Source organism: Vanellus vanellus, assembly GCF_965231255.1.
Source record: "Vanellus vanellus genome assembly, chromosome: 11".
Lineage (NCBI taxonomy): Eukaryota > Metazoa > Chordata > Aves > Charadriiformes > Charadriidae > Vanellus > Vanellus vanellus.
The window spans coordinates 21,039,018-21,063,855 of record NC_138916.1 but is presented as its reverse complement, the minus strand read 5'-3'; the positions used below and the strand labels follow the sequence as shown (position 1 = coordinate 21,063,855).

The following is a 24,838-nucleotide window of genomic DNA, read 5'->3' as shown; positions in this document are numbered from 1 at the left end:
TCTTAAACAGGCATGGAAGTAAATGTAAATCCCTTATAGGATGGGGACTGCGAAGCTGCTCCATGTTAAATGTTTCTGGGAACTGCTGATGTTGCATTAAAAAGCTTCTGAGTGTGTAGGAAAGGCCAGTGAACTTTGGAGGCTAGTGGTGTCCCTCGCTGTCGGTAAGCCTGAGGTCTGTGCTGGTTAGGATGAGTCAGTAAACACTACGTGATAGAAGTGAGCAGAAAATGAGGCTTTGGGAATTTCTGCTGCAGAGAAGAATGTGTCTTAAAAATTTAATTCAGCAAACTGGGGGACTATGGGCAGAGGTGAATGGTGTCCTAGACCCAAACACTAAGGTATGGGTACTTGTACTCCATAATGTGTGTATGCACAGGTGTGTGGAGCCTGGTGGAGCATGGGGTAATGTGTGGCGTCAGTAGCTGAAAGCAGCACAGTGTTCAGGAGGGTCCTGGTCCTCTCCTGCACCGCTTGCGTGGGGCTGGGCTGGTCTCCAGCCGCTAAGCTGGCTCCTGCCTCCTTCATCAGGGCAAGGGCAGAGCCCTTGTTTGCTGTCTGCCCCAGGAGGTGGCCCATGTCACAGCAGAGCAGTGGCACTGCAGAGCTCAGCCCTGCCCCACCCTGTCACCAGCAGCCACGGTGACCTGCGGGGTAGGAGATGAGGTAGGAAATGAGCAAGGGCAGCATCGTGGGCAAGGCTGGGCCAGCGCTGCCCTGAAGGTGTGAGGGGCTGGTGTGGTTTTTGGGGTTTGTGTTGTTCAGAGCTCAGTGAGGGCCTGTGAGACCACACGCGCTGCGGTACAGGTTGGCGTTGTACCCAGACATGCTCCTCCTGGCCTGACGAACAGTGGGTGTACAGGGAGGAGGTGGGACTGAGGCTTCCCAGCACCGCAAGGGACAGTAGGCCAGGCACCCTGCAATGTTGTAATAACAACCTGTTTCCTGGAACTGTCAAAAAAAAGTGCTCAGGAAGGCCTGAGGGAACCTAATTCTGTAAACAAGGACTCTTAAGTATCTTATACTGAAAAAAAACCCTTATATTTTTCTTCTGTGAAGGAAATGTATCTCTCTTTTTCGGAGGGGGGGTGGGTTATGACATTTTTAAATAAAGCAAAGTGAAATAAAAGCACAAGGGGCACCACCCACCCCAGACGGCTTGTGCGCTTTTTTTTGTGATTGTCACCACAACTCAACGGTGCTGTGTCACACAGCCGTGCACAGCCCTTGGACAGCTGAGTGCCCTGCCACATGGTCACCGGGCACCAGGAAGAGTAAGAATTCAGCACGCCTGCCTGGGTTTTTCCTCACGCAAAAGCTGTTTGTGTCACAGAACAGTGAGCTTGGGGGTGGCAGTGTTCCCTTCTTGCCGATTTCACAACGCAGAACTGTGGCCGCTGCAGCAGCACAGCGACAGGGCTGTGGCGCAGCCCTGACAGCAGCCGCGGGGCTGGCGGCAGGAGGGAAGGGGTTCCTTCGGGTCACCCAGTGCTTCCTGCAAACATCAGTAAGCACTTTGTCATAAGGTTCTTACAGAGCATCCAATCTTAATTTAAACGTAATAAGTATCTGTAACCCCCAAAATCCACACTGATTAAAGCATCATTGCTGCAGGTTAAAACCAGCACTTCAAAACTGAATCTGGAGAGTATTTCAGGTACCCAGGGAGGGAGGCAAAGACATGCTCTGCAAACACGAGAGAGGCTGGAGTACACAGTAAAAGCCAGTATCTTTACTTTAGTGAATGCAGGATACAAATATTTTACAACAACCTCTAGCATTTTCTTAACCATTTGATAAAAAGTTCACTAGAATATTTATTGTATATTGAAGAAAAAACAACACATTCAGGGAAAAAATTGAGATTAACTTATTTTTTCTTAAAAGATTCGTCTCAAGGATGGCAACAAAGTCCAGCTTGTGCCGCCAAACGGCTTATCATCATTAAACCGTGAACAGCTTCTTTGTGAACTGTTGACTACAAACATTTACCAAATACATAAATCTCTTTTAAAAAAGCCATTTTAAATATAGCAAAGCAGTGTTCTCTTGCACAGCAAAGTGAAGAAAGTTTCTACTAAGATTTAAATGTTTACATTTGTTAAGTCTTTCTTTCACATTCTAATTTAACTCTTCCCATGATCAATTGTTAGGAGTTATTTTGTTCCTTATTTACTATGTATTTCTTGTGCGCACAGTAATTCACAAGTTTCTGATGCGTTAGTGTCCTCTAAGTGAAAGGAAAGGCTAAAGCATTTTTCTCTGACGAATCCCTGATAACATGTATTTTCAAATACTGTAGTGAGAGCTGGAAGATGGAGAGGTGATTTGTCACATTAGAAGATAAAAATCATAAATCATTCAGCCTTGAATGGGTTCGGACTAGGATTGGATCCACCTGCCACTTCAGTCAGTACAGTTATTTTAAAAAAGTATTTTTTAATGTGTTGAAATATCTGTGCTATGTCTTCTTTTTTTTTTTTTATAAAACATTTTTACAATTCCTAAAAAAGTATGTTCCAAAGTTAGTTACGTGTTACTAAAAATCAGGATTCCCATTTATTCAATGGCATGAGATTCTACCCCCGTGCAGGGGGGTGGGTGAAGACTTGTTCTGCTGAGTCTGTTGGAGGGTTTGGGGCAACACGTGAACAGTCCCATTCACAGCTCTTCAGAACCGATTATTTTTTTTTTTTAAATTCATTGGTGCAATTTCAATACAAACTCTAACCCTTATGTAGCTTTTTTCTTTAAGAAAACAGTAATAGTACTGTTTAAAAACCTGCATAGAAATAAAGACTATTGAGATACAGTCAGCAAAGCCATCTTATAAGGCACACAAGAAAATAGACAGTAAATGTGAATGCAGAACTCCCACTCTGATGTACAGCAAAGTTCATATATGTGCATAAATAATGAAAAAAAATCACATAACTTTTCAGAGCATTAAAAGGTTCTCTGAAGTGGTAAGTGAATTCAGTCACTTTGGAAACAGAGTTGCCATTAGAAAGAGTCTCCTTTTCCTCGAGGCTTTTGTAAACCTGTTAACTACAACAAACAGACAGTAATTTCCAAAGGGAGGGGGCTGAAACCAATTGAAACCTGTCCGTTTTTAAGAGTTACCATGACAAGAAGAGATTGGTCTTGGAAGCTGCAAGTACTGACTTCGTCCTTCAGTCACAGTTAAAGCAAGCAGCCAAGGAGAGAGCTGTCCCCATTGGATTTCCATTTCTCACACTTAGTTACAGTATCAAGAGAGTTTTTAAATTGCTAAAAATAAAATAAAATAATAATTAAAGCCCAAGCAAAAATTTAATAAATATGAGGACAACTTTAAAGGAGTCTGGAGAATAAAACAGCACTGTAGTTTCTTCCCCAGAACTAGAACTACCAGCAGTAAGGTTTAGTTCTACCTACTTAGATTGGTTCCCAGTACAGACAGGCCCTTCCCGTGCGCAGGGAAGTGGGATGCACAGCAAGGACCTGGAAAGAAACTGGATTTCGACGCGGCTCCCAAGATCGCTCCCTAACGCGCAGTCAGCTCCACCACACCAGGCTGGTGTGAGCCGCTAAACCAAATTTTTGGCTCCTGAGACTTTTTGCTGCTCAAACCCGGCTTTTGCCCCCTCGGACAGACTGGTCTGAGCAGGTCCATGAGTCCCGAGGAGAGAGGACGCTGTCCTCGCCCTTCCTGTTACGGCACAGCCAGACCGTGCCAGTAACATCACCCTGCCGAGCCCCAGCACACAGCAAACACTTCTCCCAGCCAGGCTGTAGCCCACCGCGGGCCTCTGGACTCCTCGCTCTATTTCAGGGAAGCAGCAAAGAGGAACAGCAAATTTATTTCTGAGGCTGAGGCTTCATCCCAAACCACTTACCAACTGAAAAAAACCTTTTGTGCTCATCTGATGTGTTATTTCCCTATCACGAGAAATTAGGTCAAGTTTTTCCACTGTTTTTTTTTTTCTCCTCAGAAGAGGCAGCTTTAAAATGATGCCTTAAAATGTGTTGTAACAGATTTTTTTATATTTATGCAGGATGAACTTAACACCGGATTATTTTTTTTTTTGCCACTTTGCTATTTATATACATATATATAAAATGTATAATGAAGCTTAACCATACAGCACAGAGATTACAATTTAACGGCACACATTCACCACCAGTGAGGGGGACAACCCCTTTATACACCCTCTGAAAAATCTGGATAATAATATTAATAATAATTAAAATCCAAAGAAAGTACAGTATATTTAACAAAATAGTAAATATTAAACAGTGAATACTCTACTTAATAAGGACCTCGCCTTTTTTCAAGTTGGCGTCAATCCACAAAAATATACTTTTTAATCTGGTGAACGTACAATACATAGGTACTTACACCGAAGGTGATAATATATTTAGGATGCTATATACACAAAGAGTTTGGCTCAAATTTAAATTTACATATAAGTGTTCATGGCTTATTTTTCCCCCAAGGTTCCGCCTGCAAGTTTTTCCTTTTCATCTTTGAAAGCAAAAACTAGAAAGTCAAAATAAGATAAAACTATACTCTACAAAAAAGCTACAACATACAGCTTTGGCTTATATAAATAATTCATAGCAGAATGTGTTCAAAAGTACTGTATATAACTTTATATATAGTCTTCAATTCATTAGGGTATTGTTTTCTTTAATATAAAATATACATGAGCTAAAATCCGTTTCTATATTTTTCAAAGGTATGAACGTAAAAACAAATTTGTCAAACATATTCCAATTATAACTTAATATATTAATTTTATTTTGTTAATGTTCTATTTTCTAGGCTAATATTTTCTGAATATTTCATGCGAGTTCTCTATGTCTCTTTCACTCATTAAAAAAATCACTTCTTTGACCCAATATGCTATTTTTTTTTGCACGTGCAAAACAGGGTTTTGTGTTTTTTTTTTTTCTTTTTTATTTCTTACAGCATCAGCCCTTCTCCATGCACCCTCTGCAATAGAGACCCATGCCAGGTTGGGTAATATAAAGGTCATTTTATGTACAGTATTGCTTTCTTCTTCCTGCTTTTCTACTGCTCTGCTGCTACAAAGCATTATTTCTTAACTACAAGTAACCATACAGCTTGAATAAAACACACAGGGACATTACTACAGGCGAGCCCTCTTGGTTTCTGCAATCTAGTGTGTAGGATTATAATGCGGGTACAAGGTTTCTTTGCAAAACAGGTTATATTATTAAAACAACAAGTCCAGGTAAGTGCCAGACTAGATCAATACCTACAGGATTGTTCTGTTACATTTTACCATGGGACATCTGCAGCTATACAAGAAGTTTGTCGTAAGTGCCTGATGATTTTGTGTATGCTACACACACTAGCACATATATATGCATGTGAAGATATATATATGCATGTATGTATATACATATAAATATACTTATTTCATGTCCTTATTTATAAATTTAGATATGTCAGGACAGTTCATTTTGAGAACACAAAACTGAAGAGGCAACACTGCGAGTTTATGTCACCCACGTGTCCATCCTCATTCGTTTTACCGATGGACTCTCTCTATCTTCGGAATTCGGTGGCCTTCCCAGCACGACAGGCGAATGGAAATCACTTCTCGGGTCTTCCCGATCACTGCCGTCGTAGGAGCTGCTGGAGCTGCTGAGACTGTCAACAGGAGAGCGACCCATCTCCTGCCGCGACTGCTGCTGCTGCTGCGGTGGCGGCGGCTGCTGCTGCTGCGGCTGCGGCTGTGGCTGCTGCTGCTGCGGGAACCCAGAGGGAGTTACACGGTCCCGGGGAGGTGAAATTGGTTCAGATTTTATGTTGATGTTTTGGTTGGTATTAATGGATAAATTTGAACCCTGAGATAGCTGGCTGCCAGTACTGGGAAAAAGAAAACCAAAAGGCAGAAATAAGAAAACACGAAAAAGGAAAAGAAAGTGACAATTCACGTGTCTGTGTGATGGTGTGGTCTTGTGGTTCAGCACCCTCAAAATGAGTATGTAAATCAATGCAGCTTACTGAAGTGAAGAAACAAAGCTGAAGAAAGCATTAATTAAAAGTCTGAACTGCATTTATAGAAGTTAAAACCAAACAGAAGTATTGCCTATCTCCAAACATTTAAGTTCATCAGGCAGATGACTCCTCTCTAAGAACCTGGGCCTGCAGGGACACAGCTGGAGGACCAAACTGACAAAAGGGACAAACAACATGAAACATGAATGCTTTTCCAGCCAAGGAGCAAACTTGAAAGGCCACACACCACCGCCAGAAGACAAGAAATTAAAATGGTCTTGTGCTAAATGTTCCCCAGTGCAGGCTTCAGCTTGAAGCGGCAGAAGTTCCCGAGGGGGTGTAGTACGGTAACACTACCGGAGGTACTTACACGAGAGAGCTGAGGGCTGCTGGACCGAGATGGTGCTGTTGCCAGGCAGACACCTGCCCTAAGGACAGCATTCCCGGGGAGTTAAATCCCTGCAAGGCAGACAGGTCTGCACTAGTCAAAGAGTAATCTAAGAGGGGAAAAACAAACAAGAAAGTAGTTTATAAATGTTTTTTATATATATATACATATATATAAATACATGAGAATATATGCGATACATGCACACACACACAAATATAAAGGCTTTCTGCCCAAAACAAATAAAGGCAAGTGACCCAAAGGAGTCCAAACATGAAAACTCTGAAGTCCGGCAGCAGTCCTCCTGACTTCACAAGGAGCTTAACAGGACATTAGCTTCCAAATCACGATTATTTTTTTTTTTTTTTGCATTCTGCTTCCAATTCCTACATGTTGCTGTCTCTATAGCTTCTTCTAAACCCACAGGTACAACATATTTATGCATTTTTATGCAGGCACAGGGGCTGGATGCCTGAGGCGTGGTATGACCAAAGTCACTGCAACTGGGAGCCTTGCTGACTCCTCTGTCCACTCCATTTGTGCAGTCCCACTGTAAGACATCACATTCTCCCTCTCCACAAAACAGCTTCACTCAATACTCTGTCTGCTTAAACTGTCATCTCCACATCAAATAAACAAAAGAAACCTCTTTATTTAGAACAAAAAGTATAATTATTTAGAAATATAATGAAATGGATAATAGAAAATACAATATATTCCTAATCAACAGTCAGTGACTGGCTGTTACTTTTGGCTAGGCTATAGTGCTTAGACAGTTCTCGCTTCATTCACACACAGGGGAAGTTATTTGCACTTCATCATTATCACTCATGCTTTTCTTTCAGGTTTTAAAACAAAGCCACAAACACTTCTCTGCTTTTAATTATTTTATAATATAGCTTCCTTAAAATAATTTCTAGTCTCTTGAGAACACGACAAAATGCTAGCAGCCAAACTCACTTTACACTGCCAACAGATGAACCAAAAAATTCTGTTTAAGTAGGGTTTGTGTTTTGCTTTGGTTTGGATTTGGTTTTTTTTGGTTGTGGGGGGTTTGGGTTTTTTTTTGGGGTGGTGGTGTTTTGGTTGTTTAGTATTGTCCTAAAATTACAACATTGTTATGATTTATCTCCCCAGATATCCTTCTTCTTGAACAATTTCCCCATTCCCATCCCTCAACTTGTTTGCCATCAACAACTTCTAGGTTTCCCTTTTTAACAGCCTACAAAGGAAGGAGAACCCAGTGCCAGCACGGCGTTGTGCTTTTCAGAGACGCATACGCATCACTGCAAGAATCATCCCAAAGACCTTGTGAACCCCAGCTGCACCCCAGCAGGTGAAGCTACTTAAGCTGCCCTTTTCTTTTTGTTTGATTTCTTCTCAGTTGACATTTTTATTGGAACTCTGAAAAACCCTCACAAGTATTTCTGCACAGATTCAGAAACATTATTCCCAAGCTGATCAATCCAAAGCCCTTTTGCACGACTAAAATAAAAAAAAACAGCCCTCCAACAAGTAGGACATGCACTCAGCCTTCACAGCAGCCAGACCTATGACAAGCTGCAAGTGCAGTAAATGTAAACACTTGAGATGTACTGTTCTGTGCCGATGGGATTTCTGTAAGAGCAGACCTGAATAAAATGTTTATAGGAGTTCAGTTTCCATGTATTTTTTTCTTTGCATTTATAGCTTTTATGATAATGGACAATTAACTTCTGGTAATTTAGACAGAACGTGTCTGATGACAGGGGTTTGAGGAGATGCTTTTCCAAAGAATACATATGCCGCTGCACAATTAGCTGTGTTATCATTTCCCTAAATAATCATATATCTGCTAGCAGTAAAAGCAGGACATCAATTTTGGTACAAGTGGCTTGATGCAAGATGGGTAAGTCATACAGACAAGAGCACCTTCTATGTCATGGAAACCCATTACTGCTGTGACCCTAACAACAAGATACCTTTGAAGTTTGTGCCTTTGCAAAATAACTCACCTAAAGCCAGTAATATAATTTATGGCTAGATACACTCTGCTCAAGCGTAAGTTACTATTTAACCGATCTCTGTGGTTTTTGAATATTCTTTAAAAATGCCTAGACTGTTTTAGAACAAGTGACTCAGTCCATTCTGGCCCCTCCTCCGGTAAACTGCAGAAAGAATACTTCTCCAGAAAAACAAATTATATAAAATAGTATATTTGTGCAAAACTGATATTCATCAATTTAATTAAGGATCTAAGAGGTGAATCTAGCCCTTCCTGCCCTGAAAAAAAAAAAAAAACAACCAACCCTTTCAATCCAGAAAAACAATTTAGGTATCTAAATTTTACCTTAGTCCTTGAACTGCAAAACTGAAGTTGCTACGCAAGTGGTGACTACCCTGAGAATACCCAGATGACAATTTGCTTTCAACATCAAATTTCTTTTTGCAGATCCCCTGAAAGGCTCAATCTAATAGAAACAACTTTAAAGTGTCTGAAAAACACAAAAGACTAAAAGCTGTTCACAAATTACTGCAGTATCAACGGAAATGGGCTGGTTTTTAAAATCATACCCCAGTGATAACAGCACTTGTCCATTGCATAGGAAACCAGTATCAATTGTCTTTGCTGCTTCCTGAGATTCAGACTACAGCCCCTTTCATCTTTGTGATATTTTAGCCATCACCTTATAAATTATTCTGGATGAGGGACACACACAACACCGCTTCCCAAAACAGCGTCAGACCGCATGAGAGAACGAAGGGATTTGTTAGGTGACAAGTGCAACTCAATGTGGGTCTTCTGAGCAGGGACCAGAAGTATTTGTTTACTTTAAACAGCAATATATAAACAATCTTTGTGGCAAGCATCAAACCAAGATCTCTATGTCCAGCAAATTCACCCTTAAGTTTATAATCCAAAACTAAGTCACCAAGCACAATTCCTCACTCTGCTCATTATACTGTTATTGCAGCCCCATCTCCTCCTTCATTCATTTCTTTAGACTTTAGACTTTGTTTTCATTGGCCAGTCCTGCCCAAACCACAACACCCCCCTCAGGGTAGTGATTATTTGCATAAATGTTCAACAATTTAGTTGGGTGCTACCACAGTATAAATATTTACTATCGCTGATGACTAAACAGTCCCTCTCAAAATGCAAACATCAAACATGCCAGTAACTGCCCAGGGGCTGTGCCTCCGAGGCAAACCAATACACAAAGTGGCTGAAGGGTAAAACACTTCAGTTAATGCGCACATTAATACAAAGAGATACAAATACAAAGAGATGCGAGTTGTTTGGCTGGAAGGTGGCTAAAAGTCTAAACTAAAAACTGTAGTGAAGACTTTCAAAGCTAAAAAAAAGTGTAGAAAACAAAATCCCATCTTTTGGGAGGCAGAAATTATTATGAATGGATGGTTACTTTATCTATTCCATCTTCCAACATTATAGACTCGCAGAAAATTAAAACAATTACAAAACCTCTGTATCACTCAGGTTTTGGCCATTTCCTACACACCTTGAAGGGTTTTTTTTTCATTTGTCCCGACCTTTGCACAAGAGTAAGAACATTAGTTCCAGGGAAGAGATGCTACTGGGGAATCTCCTCTACTGGACATGTGGACCTCCCTATATTCAGAGAAAGAAGAGGACACCCTCAGGCTCTTCCATCTAGCCAGAGAGCCAATGTGGAGCAGCTAGAAATAGAAGCTCTCTACTGTAGCTCAGTTTCTAAGACCTACCCCTGCAAAAGAGAGAAGCAACTGCCAACACAGTGGTCCCCCATTCAGAAATTCCTGTTCTAACAAACTATAGCACCTACATTTGAACACCTTAACTAGACTTCACCTAAAAAGAACAGCGAACTGGGGAATTATTTCCATTGTTTTCCTTTTTGATTTTAACCAATAGCTGTTTTAACTCTGACTTACAAAATGTATTGACACTTATCTTCAAGGCAGTTTTTCTGCAGGTGCATTTGAAAATTTAACTATACATCATGGATCAACAGTCATCAACTTGACACCATCAAGACTGCAGCCTTTCAGGGAAATGATTAAAAAAAATTTCCTTCACTGATTACATACAGGGTCTGTTAACAAATAAGAGAACCTTGAGATTGAAGTCAAAATTAACTCCATTGGTGTGGAGACAAAGTAGGAGGCACCACATCATGAACTACTTTCCGAACTGGCAAACCAATTACCAAATCCCTCGCATCTTATCAATCTTGGATAAAAAAGTAGTTTTAAGGTCCTTCAGATAATAGAGACTCGCAATGGTGAACCGCTGACAACGCCTTCCCGTGAGTCCCCACCTCACTCTCAGTAAAACTACTGAAGAGGAGAAAGCCTTATCTGGGTGTTGTACATCTGGGCTTTCTTGTAAATTGAAAGCCCCTGTACAATCCGATTCCCCCCCTGCTGTTTGAACTGAGCAGGGGAGAACAAAAGGGACAGTACGCTCTGAAGTTTTAACTATTGGTTAAATGTGAGAGACATTTCAGTTCTCAGATGGATAGCTTGACTACTGCTGCTATAAGCAATGCATTTCACTGTGTCTCTCTGTATTCAGCTGTGCACAACCTGACTGAAAGCTTCTTCCTGATGTAAGTCTCAACATTTACGCATTTTACAAGCTAAAGGCTCATAGTTGATGAATAAGAGCCTTCATTTGAACTGTATAGGAAAATAAAGTGAAGTGTCACAGAAATGCAAATTGGCTGGGCTTATGAATCACAAAGGCCTTGTGCATCTGACCAATCAAGACACTTATCAAAAACAATGCTTACCAGTGTTGTAGGCAGTAGGCATGGCCGAGTACACCAGTCCCTGCGGCGGCAAGCTCGGAGTTGTCACAGACACCACAGGGGTAGCAAGAGGCTGTGTAGACTGAGAACTACTTATCCTTTGGGTATTCTATAAGTGATTAAAAATAGTAACGTCTTGTGATATCTGTTACAACAATGGAAATTCAAGTGCTAATATAAAAGTAGCATTCAATTAAACTGTTTCTTTGCTTTACGTTTTAGTTACAAATACATCCTTTTGTCAGGATAGATTTTCTGAACAAGCCAAAACATTTCACGACAACCAAAATGATCTCGGCAAACTGAAATGAAAAATTAATTACGACTCACTGGTCCGCTTCCCGTGCATGCAGATTTCAATGGTGTTAGAGTTGTAAGACACAAAAATAAATGCACTTTCTTAGAGACATACACAACAATTCTCAGAAGTTGAAGTGATTTAAGAGTTTTTAGTCCCGTTTTTTGAAAGGGTTTTAGTGCAGATGGTGAGATGCAGTTCCACCAAAGTCTCCCACTTCCCAGTTGTTTATTCAATTTTCAAAATTTTAGCTGCCAGTTTTGACACTGTGCTGACTACACCTGTCCTGAAAGGAACATAGAGATCTTCTAAATTTGTGTTTATAAGACCTCAGTGACAAAATAATCTTGCTGTTCCCATGGTTCCTGAGAAACTGAGAGAGCACTTGTTATAATGCAGATCCGTTTCAAAGCAAATGACATTCGAGTTCACACAGAGCAACTGTGCTTTTTGACAGGGAAAATAGCTAAACTAGATTGTCTCAGATTATCTGTTCTAACTGTAGGCATGATGTGGCTTTTTAATAACAGAATGAAGACCTGTATCAAACATATCACTCAAATTAAGCTCTTCAACCAAATTTGCTGTTTAGGAAACGCTGTATTAAACACGGTGGTGAATACCACTAGACAGCAAAGCCGCTCTGTCACAGAACGTACTACTCTTCATGGAGGCAACTTTAAATCTTTCTTCAAAGTATGAAGTTCAACACCATTTAGCCATGCCAGATACTGTCAAGAACAGGAAATGCTCCATTTTTTTTATTTTTAAATAACAGATACTTATTTTTACCTACATCAGTCTTTGAAATAGTAGAAGTAGCAGAAGTCTCTACATTCTATATTTCTACATTTTTACAGAACCATTCCCAATTAAGGGAGCTAGATTTCAAACTGCTGAAAATATATCTTTAAAGCAAGGTGCCCTCTATCTCTAAAAAAATATTTGCTTACAAAAGTAGCAGTTTTTCATCTATTTGGTAGAGTTCCTTCCCCTAGCTTTAAAAGATTGAAGCTACTACTTACTTTTTCCTAATTTCAGACAGGTACACAAGTATTTCAATATCTGCAGCACCTAACTTTTTTTTTCTCCACTCTGATCTTGAGCGAGTGAGCAGTATTAAAAATGCATAATTCCCTTGATAATAATGGAATGAACAGGTACAGAAACATGGCTCTCTTCGACTTTAAGCTTAAACTTGAAGATGAATTGAGGACTATCAATCCTTGGCCTGTATCTTTCCAATTTAAAGAAAAAGGTGTACCACAGCTACCATATTAAAATTAGCTACAATCTTCTACTGGTTACCAGTTTCTGATCTCTGTTTTGTCTTTGAAAGCCCACCTGTGAGCTTTGTAAGAATTTGGAGGTGCTCTGGTATTCATTCAGCAGATGTACCCACTCCACTTCAGAGCTGCCAGAGAAAGTCCCACTGATTTTCTGTGTAATTTATCCCTTTAAATCACTTACATACTTCTGAAAATCTCCATTAGACCAACTTTATCTGGCATAAAGTTATGTTATTAGAGCAGATTTTTGTATCTGTCAGGAATTGACCTTTTTCCAAAGCTTTCTTGGATGACGGCCTATGAAGTTGGGATTACTGTATAATGGAAAAGTTAGAGGAGTATACTGGGAAACAATCCAGACCAAAGGATTTCCCCATGGGATATTTTTTTTTTTTTTCTCTTCGAATGGCTAGTAAAGGTGGTTTTCTGAGGTAATTTATTTCTGAATATAATTCCCAAACACTCAGCCATCCAAAGACACTAAGAAATATTTAGATGTGTAATATTTGTTGTACTCAGAGGTTCAGCCAAAGATTCATGAAAACTTTCAGGAAGTTTTAAATTATTTTTTAAACTGGTGCAAATTATAGTAATAACAGGAAGAATTCAATACCTTTATTTCATGCTATGCTACTGTTCCTATCCGTTTCTCATACTCAGTGCTCAGTTCCAACCACACAGAATGAATGTTCACAGACATGATTTGGAACTGCTTTCTAGCACTGGAATTAGCATCAGAAATTAGCATAATATGAGCCATAACATTGCAGGTATAGTTCCTATTTCTTTACCACCTTTGAGGAAGACACTACTACATTTTCTTTGGGTGAGTTTTCTTCTAACAGATGAGCCCAGTTTTTAAAACCACTAGAGGGCCCACGCTCCACACTGTATCTGTCAATCTACCCGCCTTCAGCAAGTCACACTATTTCACACTGCAAAGAGCACTGCAATTTTTAGCAGGTAGGAATGCTTTAACTCAAGTGCTTTTGCATAATTCCAATTGCAATGCTATTTTGATTAAGTGTTTTTACATGGAATTAAAGCTCTGTTTCTTGCACTGGAAACCGGACACTCCTCTATAAAGGGGAGAGGAACGTGCATGACAGCTGTTTGTAAGTGCAAGTCACTCCAATAAACCTTAAAAACTTAAGTACTGACTTTCAAAAATCATTTCCCCTTACTTACTATTGTAAATCTATTGCTCATGTTTAAGGTAAAAATCAACCAACAGCATGCATTCATCAAGAAATATCTCTAATCCACTACATTTTCCATGCTTTCATGCAATTAGAGCCTTGTATTAGCAACAGGTCCATGTTCAAATCCAACTCAAGGTATGAAATAGGCGGCTTCGTGTATCTTTACGATTGCACTCTGATGCAGCATCTTCTGCATGGTTTGTGCTACAGCAGCTAAACAATTTGCAAACTGCTCCAAAAATAAGTTACGAATTATTTTAGCCTTATGTTATTTTCCAGACAGAATGCCAAAGGTTAAAACCTTCTGGAAAAAATAGGAAACACAAATCCCAAGAGTTTCCTTTCAAAAGCAGAATATCTTTCCAGTGGAAAAAGGTAGAATTATTCATTTGCAATTCTCTATTCCTTTTGGTAAACAGGGAACACCCCTGTGGTTTGATAATCTCAAGCAGGATGAAATAATTCTAAACTCCAAAAAGGTGACCTCACCAGCAATGATGTAATCTCCTTGAAAATAAGAGAAGTAATACAGGGCTTGTGTTACAATCTGAAGAACTTCATGAGTGAAGCCACTTTCTAAAAATATTCCAAGAATTTAGGGGATAAGTGGTTATTTATATTTCAAATAAAAGACAGTAAATATCCTATACACATGGACAGTTACTCTGTAAGGCTCTTTTCCAATGTTCCCTCCAAGAAAAACAGAAATATTTTCAGGAAAAAAACCCAGAAGTTTACAAATGGAAAGCACTAGACTTTGGATGTGTTTTCAACTTGGTCAGGTTTTGAGTTTGAGAAAACAAATGTATTTTTGTCTGCTACCAAGGGAACACTGGAATTATTTAAAATATGTAATGAAACTACAGTTAAAAAACTGTAGTAAAAGACACTTTCAGCATCTTGCTCTCTCTCATCAAACAGTAGCCCAAACTCACCAACTCCAATTCATCCTCCTCCGACTGTACTCAGCAAACAAGAGGGATAACACAGTTACTAAAAATAGCATTGCTTTCAAAAATGAAAGAAAAAGTCATGTTTGTGCTTCATTATTTTTATATATTTTAATTAGCAACGTGACTTTTCCACCTGATGCTGTAAATAAAACTCCTAGGGTATACTTTACGTAGTTTGGGTCAGTTAAAAAAAAGCACACTGAAAGAACATACACTTTTGCAAGATTCATGCAGAAAGAGCTTAGTAAAAACAAGGACACAGCTACACATTGACAACACATGTAGATAAAGAGCACAGCAGTTTCTGGCTGGACTGATCCAATAAACATCCAGCTCGGTAACAAAGTATTTTTCACATACAACCATCATAACGATTCCATCATCTCTACTCTGAAATCTTTTTCAAATTTCCTCAAAAAGACGGACAAAACCTAAATTGAGTATTACATTGTTCTTAACAACACAACAGTAAATAGGTACTGTACACTACTAACATCAGAACAACTGCATTAACAAGATCCTCCTCTTGTATCTATTTCTAATTCATTTAAAAGCGTAATTTTCACTTTAATAATCAGCCAGTGTATTTCCTATGCCTTCCACACTTCAGTATTCCTAGAAAAAACTAAAACTTCAAGAATCATTTACTCTGAGGATAATTATAGCTTTTGTTACTTGGATTAATTGTTCATTATTCATCGTGAATACCAGTAACAAATGTAAGCACTTGCGGTATCTTAAAAACAAATACAAATTATACAGAGAGTACTTGTGTTGTTTATATCCTGTTACTCTTGGTTATGGTTCATTCTTCCATATACAGAAAACAGAAAATGTACACGTTTAAAATTTCTACATGCCGGTGAAAGACTAAGACCGAAGGATCTGGCCAACCAAATTAAAGGAAAAACAGAGTAACTCTTCCTGAAAGACCTGTTCCTGTGTCAATGCTGTGGTTGCCTCATGCCTGACACGAAACTTGAGTGCTATTCCAAATCTAGGCTGAACAAACATTACCACCAACATGCCAAACTGCACAGCAGTAGTATTGAAAAGTACACAAATAGGGACTGAGCCTCATCCTCATTACTCTTTTATGCCTTCATTGAAGACATGACATCCACCATAGGACACACAAGATTGCATTCCAGCACCCACATCAAACAAGCATTTCTCTCAGACCGTCATTACCACTGAAGCTATATTTTACATCCCACAACCATTATGACCCAGGAAAAACAGGTACAAAGTGTGCTTTAGGACATATTAATACAGTTCACATCACCAATAAGATCAGCCATTCCTCTGCAGAATAATGCATAAACCTTTTTAAAACTCACATCCTCGAAACCAACAAAGTTCTTGGTACCAAGTCAGTGAGATGTTAAATCAAAACAAAATCCCAATCTATGTCTCTAGGATTGCACTAACTGCATTTAGGTCAGACTGCTGTTTTTACAATTTTACACTTTTACTATTTTACACCGTTAAAAAGAGATTCCTTACAAATTTAACTTCTTCCACGGTAACAACTTATAACTTAGATTTTCATTAGTGAAATTTCAGAATACAAACACTTTTCTATTACTGTAACCTACGGTAAGCAGCTGAGATTTTTCCCTGTGCATGTGGACAGAACACTTCATTTTTACAAAGCCAGTCACACCACAAATGTTTTAACTTACCAATGGTGGCATCATACCCTTGCTGGAGGGTGGGATGACAACACGGAGGTCAGGTTTGCGGTTGTTCATTCCAAGATTACCACCTCCAGGTGGAGGTGGAGACTTTGTAGGCATGACTTTGCCCAAGCCATTTCCACCACCAGTAGTTCCGAGCAGACTTGGTGAAGCTCGAGAATTCACAAACCCATTTCCTGAAAGAGGAAAAACAAACGTACCGTAAGACTGAAGAAAAGTAGCAATACAGAAGTTTGGTGCACATGTACAAATTATGAAATATTTCTTTGGTAAAACTTGCAACAACAGAATTGTCACAAGAGGCGCAGTATTGAATAATCGAACAAACAAAAACCGCTTTCATCAGAAGATCAATATGTAAAGGTAATATCACCTCAAGGGCACACTGTGGCAGCTTAAACGCTGAGGAGAGCATATTGTCAAAGAACTGTTTCTAATAACATCTGTTGTGCTTTTTTATTTTGCCCTTTGAAGTTCCTCCAGGCTGAGCTTGCAAAAAAGTATGCGCTTTTGCACAAGTCCTCTTCATCCCCACCCCCACAGAACATGAACTATACAGAATTGTTGCTCATGAAAATAAAAATCACCTCTTAAAGTCTCTGTTTCTAAAATGTATTATTCAAATAGCGTCAAAATCTGCAGGACCCCAGTATCTGTTCTCAAATAAAATTAATTTCAGTCTCAAAAATACATACTGTCCAATTATTATATTTAGTAACAATGAGGGGAACAAATCATTTTCCTTCAAATTCATTCCAAGCTCTGAACACAGATATACACATCGTTTATGCCCATTGATTTATTTTACACAGATCTTCCTTTACCTTACTCCTGATATTCTAAGTAGAATTAGACAAAAAAGCCTACAGGTCCTGGCTTCTACTGACAAAAGCCCCAATCATGTTAACTAAAAGTATTTCTCAGAAAAAAAAATGAAAGCCACATTCCAATAATTTTATCATATTTATAGCAACAATTCCCAAAATACACACACCTTATTCAACTGCAAATGAAAAAAAGCTGTTAAGCAAGGGAATTTCACAACAGGGAACCGTATAGTTCACACTACAGAACTTGTGTATGTGTGTGTATAAATAATACAATTCATAGTAAGATTATATTTATACTAACATGGTAGTTCTGAAAGCGGCCTTTATAGTCACACTTCAGGGAAAGGTCTATTGCACAAAGTTCACTGTCTCCTCTTCTAATGGCCTGTAGTGCCACACTGGCACAAATTTTGTATTATTATTCTAATTTGAAGAGGCCCCTATGCCCAATCCAATTTTATTACATTAAGTACATATTAATCTAAAAGCAATTAAAATAAGAAAGTTGTCAGTGTCACATTCTACCTTCTTCAGCAAAATTTTTAATGCCTTTAAAAGGTTAGCAAGAATGAAGAACAATAACACGTATCAGTAACAGCACAACACTTCATGAAGGTGACTGGTACTGATAAGGTATTTCACTAGTGTATATGTTGAGAACCCAGGTGTGAATTCACCAGGGTGATAAGGAGGAAGCCGCCTCCTCCATTACTACCGATCCTTCCTACACAGGGGGGAACTGCTAGATGCAGTCCTCTGCTTTTCCCTGTCCACCATAAATGGAACCCTACATATTGTTTTATCAATTCAGAAATGGAAACAGCAAAGATTAATGTAAGCATTATAACAAAACTCTTGTATTGATCTGAAGATACTCTGCTGAGTTTTATAAAGGTCTTTTGGAAACTCAGTTACTGCTAAATATTTTTAAAGAAAAAAATTGTAAGTAAGTAGAACTTACTAATCTGGCATTTACAACCACAGTATTCTCGTTCACATATGGATGAGTAGTAAATTCACAACTTTAAAGCCAACATTTCAAATTCGGGATTTACTTTCTTTGTGGATTTCTTACTCTAGCAAAAGCCTGACCATACATGGATGATCCGATACGTCCCTTGAGTTCAAGGCTAACAGAGCAAGGAGAAGTTATTCCGATTTAGTATTTTCCTGAAGCATTTGTATGGGAGGTATGGGAACGCATTTTCTGAGAATTCTACCATTTAACTGAGAAGTTATGGGGGAAAGAAGGAACACAGCAGAAAGAAGAAAGAACTTTCTATATCCACATTCTTCCTTCTGTATTATTAACCACAGCAAAACCTCATTTCATGATTAAATCATCTACATTCCTCAGCAGAATTTATTGGGATGCTTCTAAGGTTAGTGATAAAATGTAGTTAAAGTGGCTGGAAAGTTTGGCTGGAGCTGAGAATGCATACTAGAGCTAAATATATTCTTAACTGCTAGGAGAAAACTAGCCACAGCTAGGCCACACAGAAAAACCAACCATCCAAAAAAAAAAAAAAAAATAATAAAGAGAGAAATTAAGTTCCGTGCTACTCCTAAGGTTCCTGAAACAGCAAGACAGTTCTCATAGAATCATAGTTTTAAGTACAGTTATGCATCAATACCTATCCATTATAAATGAGTTTAAACATTAGTTACAGACAGCCTACATAGCATCAGATCACAAGACAAATCTTGCACAATGAAGAGAAAGGAAAAATTAAGCAGATTTGGAAACAGATGTGAGGGAGAAAAAATTATTAGAAAACAGCATAATTTTCACCAAATTATATCTAAAGAATTGTTGCCGTAGCTTCTATTTTCATCAAAAATGCCAGAACATTTAAAGAACTTACTGTCATAAAAAAGTAAAGTCTGGGCTTTAATCTAAGTAATAAATAGCATTTTATTACTCACTAGGCTGTCAGTGTTACCTTTTATATGCCAAAGTTGTGGTGTCCTCAGTTGAATTTAAACTTCAGAACAATAACACTTTGTATAAACAATGAAGTTCTGTATAGCATTTTAGTCTATCCTATGATACCATTTCCTGTCCTCTGTTTTCAAGCATTTCGGTAGCTCGTGTGTTAAATCTGGACAGTGTCTTTCTTCCACACCCAATACAGTCATTTCCTGCAGCCCTTATTACAAGGCTCTGCCAACCCTTCAGAAACATTTCATGCTTTTAGTGGTGCTGTCAAAAACAACGAAGTCCTTGCCATTGCCTCTCCGCACAGTATCATTCAGCGGCAAGGCAAAGTCAAAGTATTTGTTCTGACAAAAGGCTGAGCATTTCTTAAAACGAGCGTTTAGAAAAATATATTGAGAATGCGAGAAAAAAAAATGTTGTAAGTGTGCAATACTATGGGTATGGCAGCACTTTGTTATGAATAGCAAGCATTGAACATTTAGCAAACACTGAAGTATCTATATTGATTATTTGTAGAATCATATGCTGGGGCTGCAATAAGACTGTAGAATATTCATTTTTAATATGAAACTTAAAGCTTTTTTCCCTGTTAATAATCTAATAAGAAAATCAAATTACAAGTTAAGAGGGAAAGGATAACTAAAAGCATGGTATTTCTTAGAGTAAGGTCAGGAGCCAGAAAAAGATAATGATTACAGGATGATGCAACTATACGGCAGCTGGCCAAACTGAGGCTTTAATAACTCCATATACTGTACTTACTATTTTGTCTAATACTGAAATTGTATCTATGCCACCTACTACAGATCTTCCCCAAAGACAATTACTTTATGTTTAAAAACACTATCAAACTGAAAAATGGAAACAGAATATGAAATTGTATGCAAGTATAAAACAAGACTGCTGTTTTTACTTCCATTGAAAGAGTTTTATTCAACTCTAATTCTTTAACACAGACTATGAAAGCATTTTCGAAACACTTATTTGGAAAATAGACACCAATGCAAAGATGATAAGCTCTCAATTATATGAATCATAATTTAATTAGATTTTATGATAACAAACACTGTGAATGCACACTGGCCTACTTCTTGTTTAGCCAGAAAATGTTTAATTTTGAAATAACTTATTTTCTGAAGCATAATGTTAAAACCCACCCATTTTAACAACTACATATTCTGCCTTCAGAAACATAATACAGCTTAATCTCATTTATTGTCCTGCAGCCCAAGACGTAGCATGCAATTACATGAGCCAGACTCATATTTCACTATATAAATCACATCAGCTGAAACAATGAACACACGTGGCTGGAAAGTACTCCATGTACTTATTACTACTCAAGGAATAAATTACAGTCATTGATGCCATTAATCTTTTTTTTGTCGTTCACCTTTGGAGAAACTGAACAGTTATACACAGTTTTGGAAAATAATTGTAGGCAAGCAGCTAAGCAATATAAGATTAAGCAAAAATAAGAACAGTAGTAAATAAGTATTTATGTCTCAAGTGACATCGGACAACCCAACAAATGTCACACAATTAGAAGTAAACAGAAAATTGTGTTTGCAATAAGCTGTCGATTCACTACGTATCTAGAAGACCAGATAAAAATCTATTGAAAGTAAAACATTTTCATGTAGGACAGGGGGGAAGGTCATGGGGAGAGTGGGGAGGACAGCAGGGGAACAAATGTCTTGCAAGTAAATACAACAATAGCATTTCTATGTGCATTAGCTGCCTTTTTTTTCAGTATGACAGCTTTAAGTGGAAATCAGGAAAAAAAACCACCAAACCAGCAGCATTTGCAGTTCATGCCATTTTCAGCTTTGCACAGAAATCACTGTCGATTCTACCATCATTTCAAAAAGCCTAATTCCTCTGCTAGCTTTGGAAAGATTTTGCTATACCAACTCAAGGAAGCTGAAATAAATATATTTCCACTAATCTTTACAAATCAATACTTCAGATAATACTACGATTAGAATTAAAGTATTCCTTTGATAGTAACGTAAGACTTTGAAACGTCTGACGTAAGATTAATACTTCTAAGGCAGAACTTTAGATATTAAAATGCAGCAAAAAGAAATACACGTGACTAAATGTCAAGGGAATGCTTACTCCTGTTATAAAACTAAAAAACTCTCATTTCCCAGGTTGCTGGAATTTTTTTTTTTTTTTTGCCTAAAGCTACATAAAAGGAGACAATTTTCAAGGTTATTTAGATTTTAAAGGGCCTTCTTCAAGACAAAGGTTATTATTCAGAATGCAGCAGCAAACCTAAAACAAAGGCATACTGCTTTTGTATCTAAATGTTTTTCAGCTTTGTGAGAAACATTAACAGTGTCAATTGAATGCCTTTTAGGTCTTTTTTCAACTAAACAGTTTACAGTTAAAGAAATCAGAGTTCTATTTTCTGAACTTGTTGATTTCTATGTATCTATACAAAGCCAATGTAAAGAATGATAAAGAACCCACAACAGAGTATGTTTAGATCATCTGAGGATGTGTGTTGCAGTAGGCTGGGCAAGGTGACATTATATAAATGTTGATATTTCACACAAACAGATACGCTGCAATACTTTAATCCAGCTGGGAGATTAATAACTTGTTATACACGTGGCAAATTCTAACCAGAATTGTCTTGTACCGCTTAGTAAATCAAAAATTGTGGTAAGACAATAAACACACATAATATATGAAATTTCAGCTAAAATCTAAGGGTAGTTAAGGGGCTGAACAGACCACACGTGGATGGGCGGTTTCCAAGGAGATCTTGCTACAATTAAAAGAAACCACCTCAAATGCTTTCTTCTACCAGCATATTTTTCCTGCTGATTTCAGCCCGCCATTTCTTGTGAGCTGATCTAATCAGAGTATGATGGATGGATCAAACTTTGTTATGTGCTGACAACATCTAGCAAAGGAAAAGGGTTCAGCTTGCACCCTGTGAACCAGCTGATCTGCAGTACACTTTCAGTACTCCTTTTCCTTGAGGAGAGCTCGGAAGCTGTTAAGACTGCTAATTAGGCTGTTCTCAGTGTTCTTCAGGGATCCTTCAATTTCTTCCTTGGAGAAGGGTGAAACACTGAATTCTGTATTTACCTGCACAATCTTAAAGATCAGAGCAAGGCAAAACATTACACCAATGCTATTGACATTACAGAGCAAGAACCTTTGTCCACTGCATTTAGCATCAGTTGAACACACGTTAAATCAAACCCTGTTCAGTACAAGCTAGGAACTGAGGAGGCTCTGTCCAGTGAAAGACTACCTGTGACACATACTACCTGTCACACTGAAGAGAAAGTATAGCAGATTAGAAATACCACCAGTAATGCATAACCTTAAGTAGCAATATGCTCAAGGTTTACAGCTGCTTTACTGAAGTGGCCATCTTCAAGAACAGTGCCAAGCTTATTTGATGCAGATGATACAGACTGGTGAGTTAGAGTGGGGGTGGAGGGAGAAGAAAGACTGTTTTCTTAAGGAAGAGGCTGATAGCGTCAATCCAGTTTCAAGCAAAATGTCTGCAAGAGGTATGTTTTTGCAGAGTTAGTTGGATACTTCTCATTGGGGTGTCTCTCATGTAATAAACAAAACAACATGAATAACAAGGTATACACAGAAAGCTGTTCTGTAATTGAAGCCTTCTGGTGTACTCTTCAGACTTGCAGCATTATTAGCCGCTTGACTCAGACTTGTGAAAGACCAAGCTGAAAAATTCTTTTATCATCAGACATGTAGAAAAAGCTCTCCCAATCAGCCAAGCCCTCAAGACAAAGGAACCATGTACAGGTGTGGCCCTTCACAGTTCTCTGTCTTGATCCCTTTCTGGCAATATACAAGCGGTTTACAGGTGCACGCAAGCTGTCAATTACACCTCTGCATAATCCCTCCTGAGGTCAGTACCTCAGGACACACACAATCTCGACTGGCTCTTATTAAGGATCCAATAGCTCACAAGACAGTTTTTCACGCAGGTATATCCTTCAGCTCTATTCCAAAGAAATTCAATATTCCTAAAGTTACTTTACATTCTCTGAATCTGGAGATTAGCGAGGACATTAGAGAAGATACAGCTCTGGATCAAAGAGAAACTCAGGATTCAAGACGACTAGATCTTTCTTATCCATTCTCCTGATGATAAAATTATAAGAGGAAAGACAATTTCCCAGAAGGTTAACTGGGTCCATAAACTGCATTACTGACCAGAAGGGCTACTTCACTGACAAAGAAATGTAGAGACAGATGTGTCCTTGCAAGATCATAAAAAGCCTCTATTTCCAACAGCTCCTTCAAAATCACCTAGGACTGAGAAGAACTTAGGGAGCTCATCTTAGTCCAAAGGTCTCAGGGTTTATGGTTTTTATGCAACCTTGGCAATGAAGGCCACTCAACACCATACATGAAAGTTATGGAAGAAAAAGTAGAGATTGGGTAACAGCGGTACTTCTTTTGAGCCCTTCTGATGCTCAGAGTCCTCAAGGATGGGACAACTTCACTGGAAACGCACTTCATTGGCAACCTCTGGATGGTTCAAGGTATAATACCTAATCTACTGGAACATAGTGAAGCAGACCTCCTCATGACAAATTTGACGGTGATCCATCCATTAAGTCCTTTTAGTTCCAAATCAAAGAAACTCTCCCCCACATTTGGGTACTCTGAGCAAGTGAGGCTACACTTTGCGTAATTAGAATCCACAGCCTTTTGAAAGGAGTAATATAGACATGCAGCGTCTGTTCAAGCCATGATGATGTTGACAACAAATAGTAAATTGTACACATCCTGGTGATACGAGAGTCTTGAAGCATATTAGATGCTCATCACAAACTGAACAGAGTTTAACACTGACCATGGGCAACAGCATAATGAAAATTCTAGCTACAAAATATTTGATCTAATTAAGAGGGGGAAAAAAAAAAAAATAACTCAAAAGCAAGTACTGTTATAATCCCAGACATTTTTCCCCTCTCAAAACTGATATACTTGCCAAGTAAAAATTTTCAGGAAATGTCTTAATGTGGTGGGTAAAATTTTAAAAGTATTAAAAAATAAAAATGCTTTTTTAGGGTTATGACATATGCATGTGCAATAAAGTCTCATTATTATAATATGATTACAAAATTTTCTGTTCTAGACATAAAAAACCACCTACCAATCTTTGCTACACCACAGATATTTTTACTCAAAGTTATTTTCCACAGAAAAACTGTTAAGTTGGCAGATTGACTGCTAAAGCAAATCATATCTATTCTAACCAAGTTACACAGGACTTGAGAAAAAGACTCATGTGAACTAAATATGAGCCATTTTATGCAACATCTTTGTTTAAACTGGGTTCCAACTATGCAAGATAACCTTTACGTGCTTTTTACTCAGAAATTAAGGCATATAAATATCTTTTAATGAAATGGGAACAAAATCTCAAAT

The 24,838-nt window shown here is 38.4% G+C and overlaps 1 protein-coding gene across 1 annotated transcript in view; it reads right to left on the bottom strand.

The window, feature by feature from the left end:
• Positions 1-1,710: 1,710 nt before the first annotated feature.
• MEF2A (myocyte enhancer factor 2A) overlaps positions 1,711-24,838 on the bottom strand; it is a 93,088-nt gene continuing 69,960 nt past the window's right edge. Inside the window, exons 8-12 of the mRNA XM_082488555.1 lie at positions 16,619-16,809; positions 14,916-14,939; positions 11,174-11,300; positions 6,384-6,510; positions 1,711-5,881 (exon numbers count right to left, since the gene is read on the bottom strand). Coding sequence (XP_082344681.1) covers positions 5,509-5,881; positions 6,384-6,510; positions 11,174-11,300; positions 14,916-14,939; positions 16,619-16,809 — 842 coding nt within the window. The 3' untranslated portion in view covers positions 1,711-5,508. The remainder of the gene's footprint in view (positions 5,882-6,383; positions 6,511-11,173; positions 11,301-14,915; positions 14,940-16,618; positions 16,810-24,838) is intronic.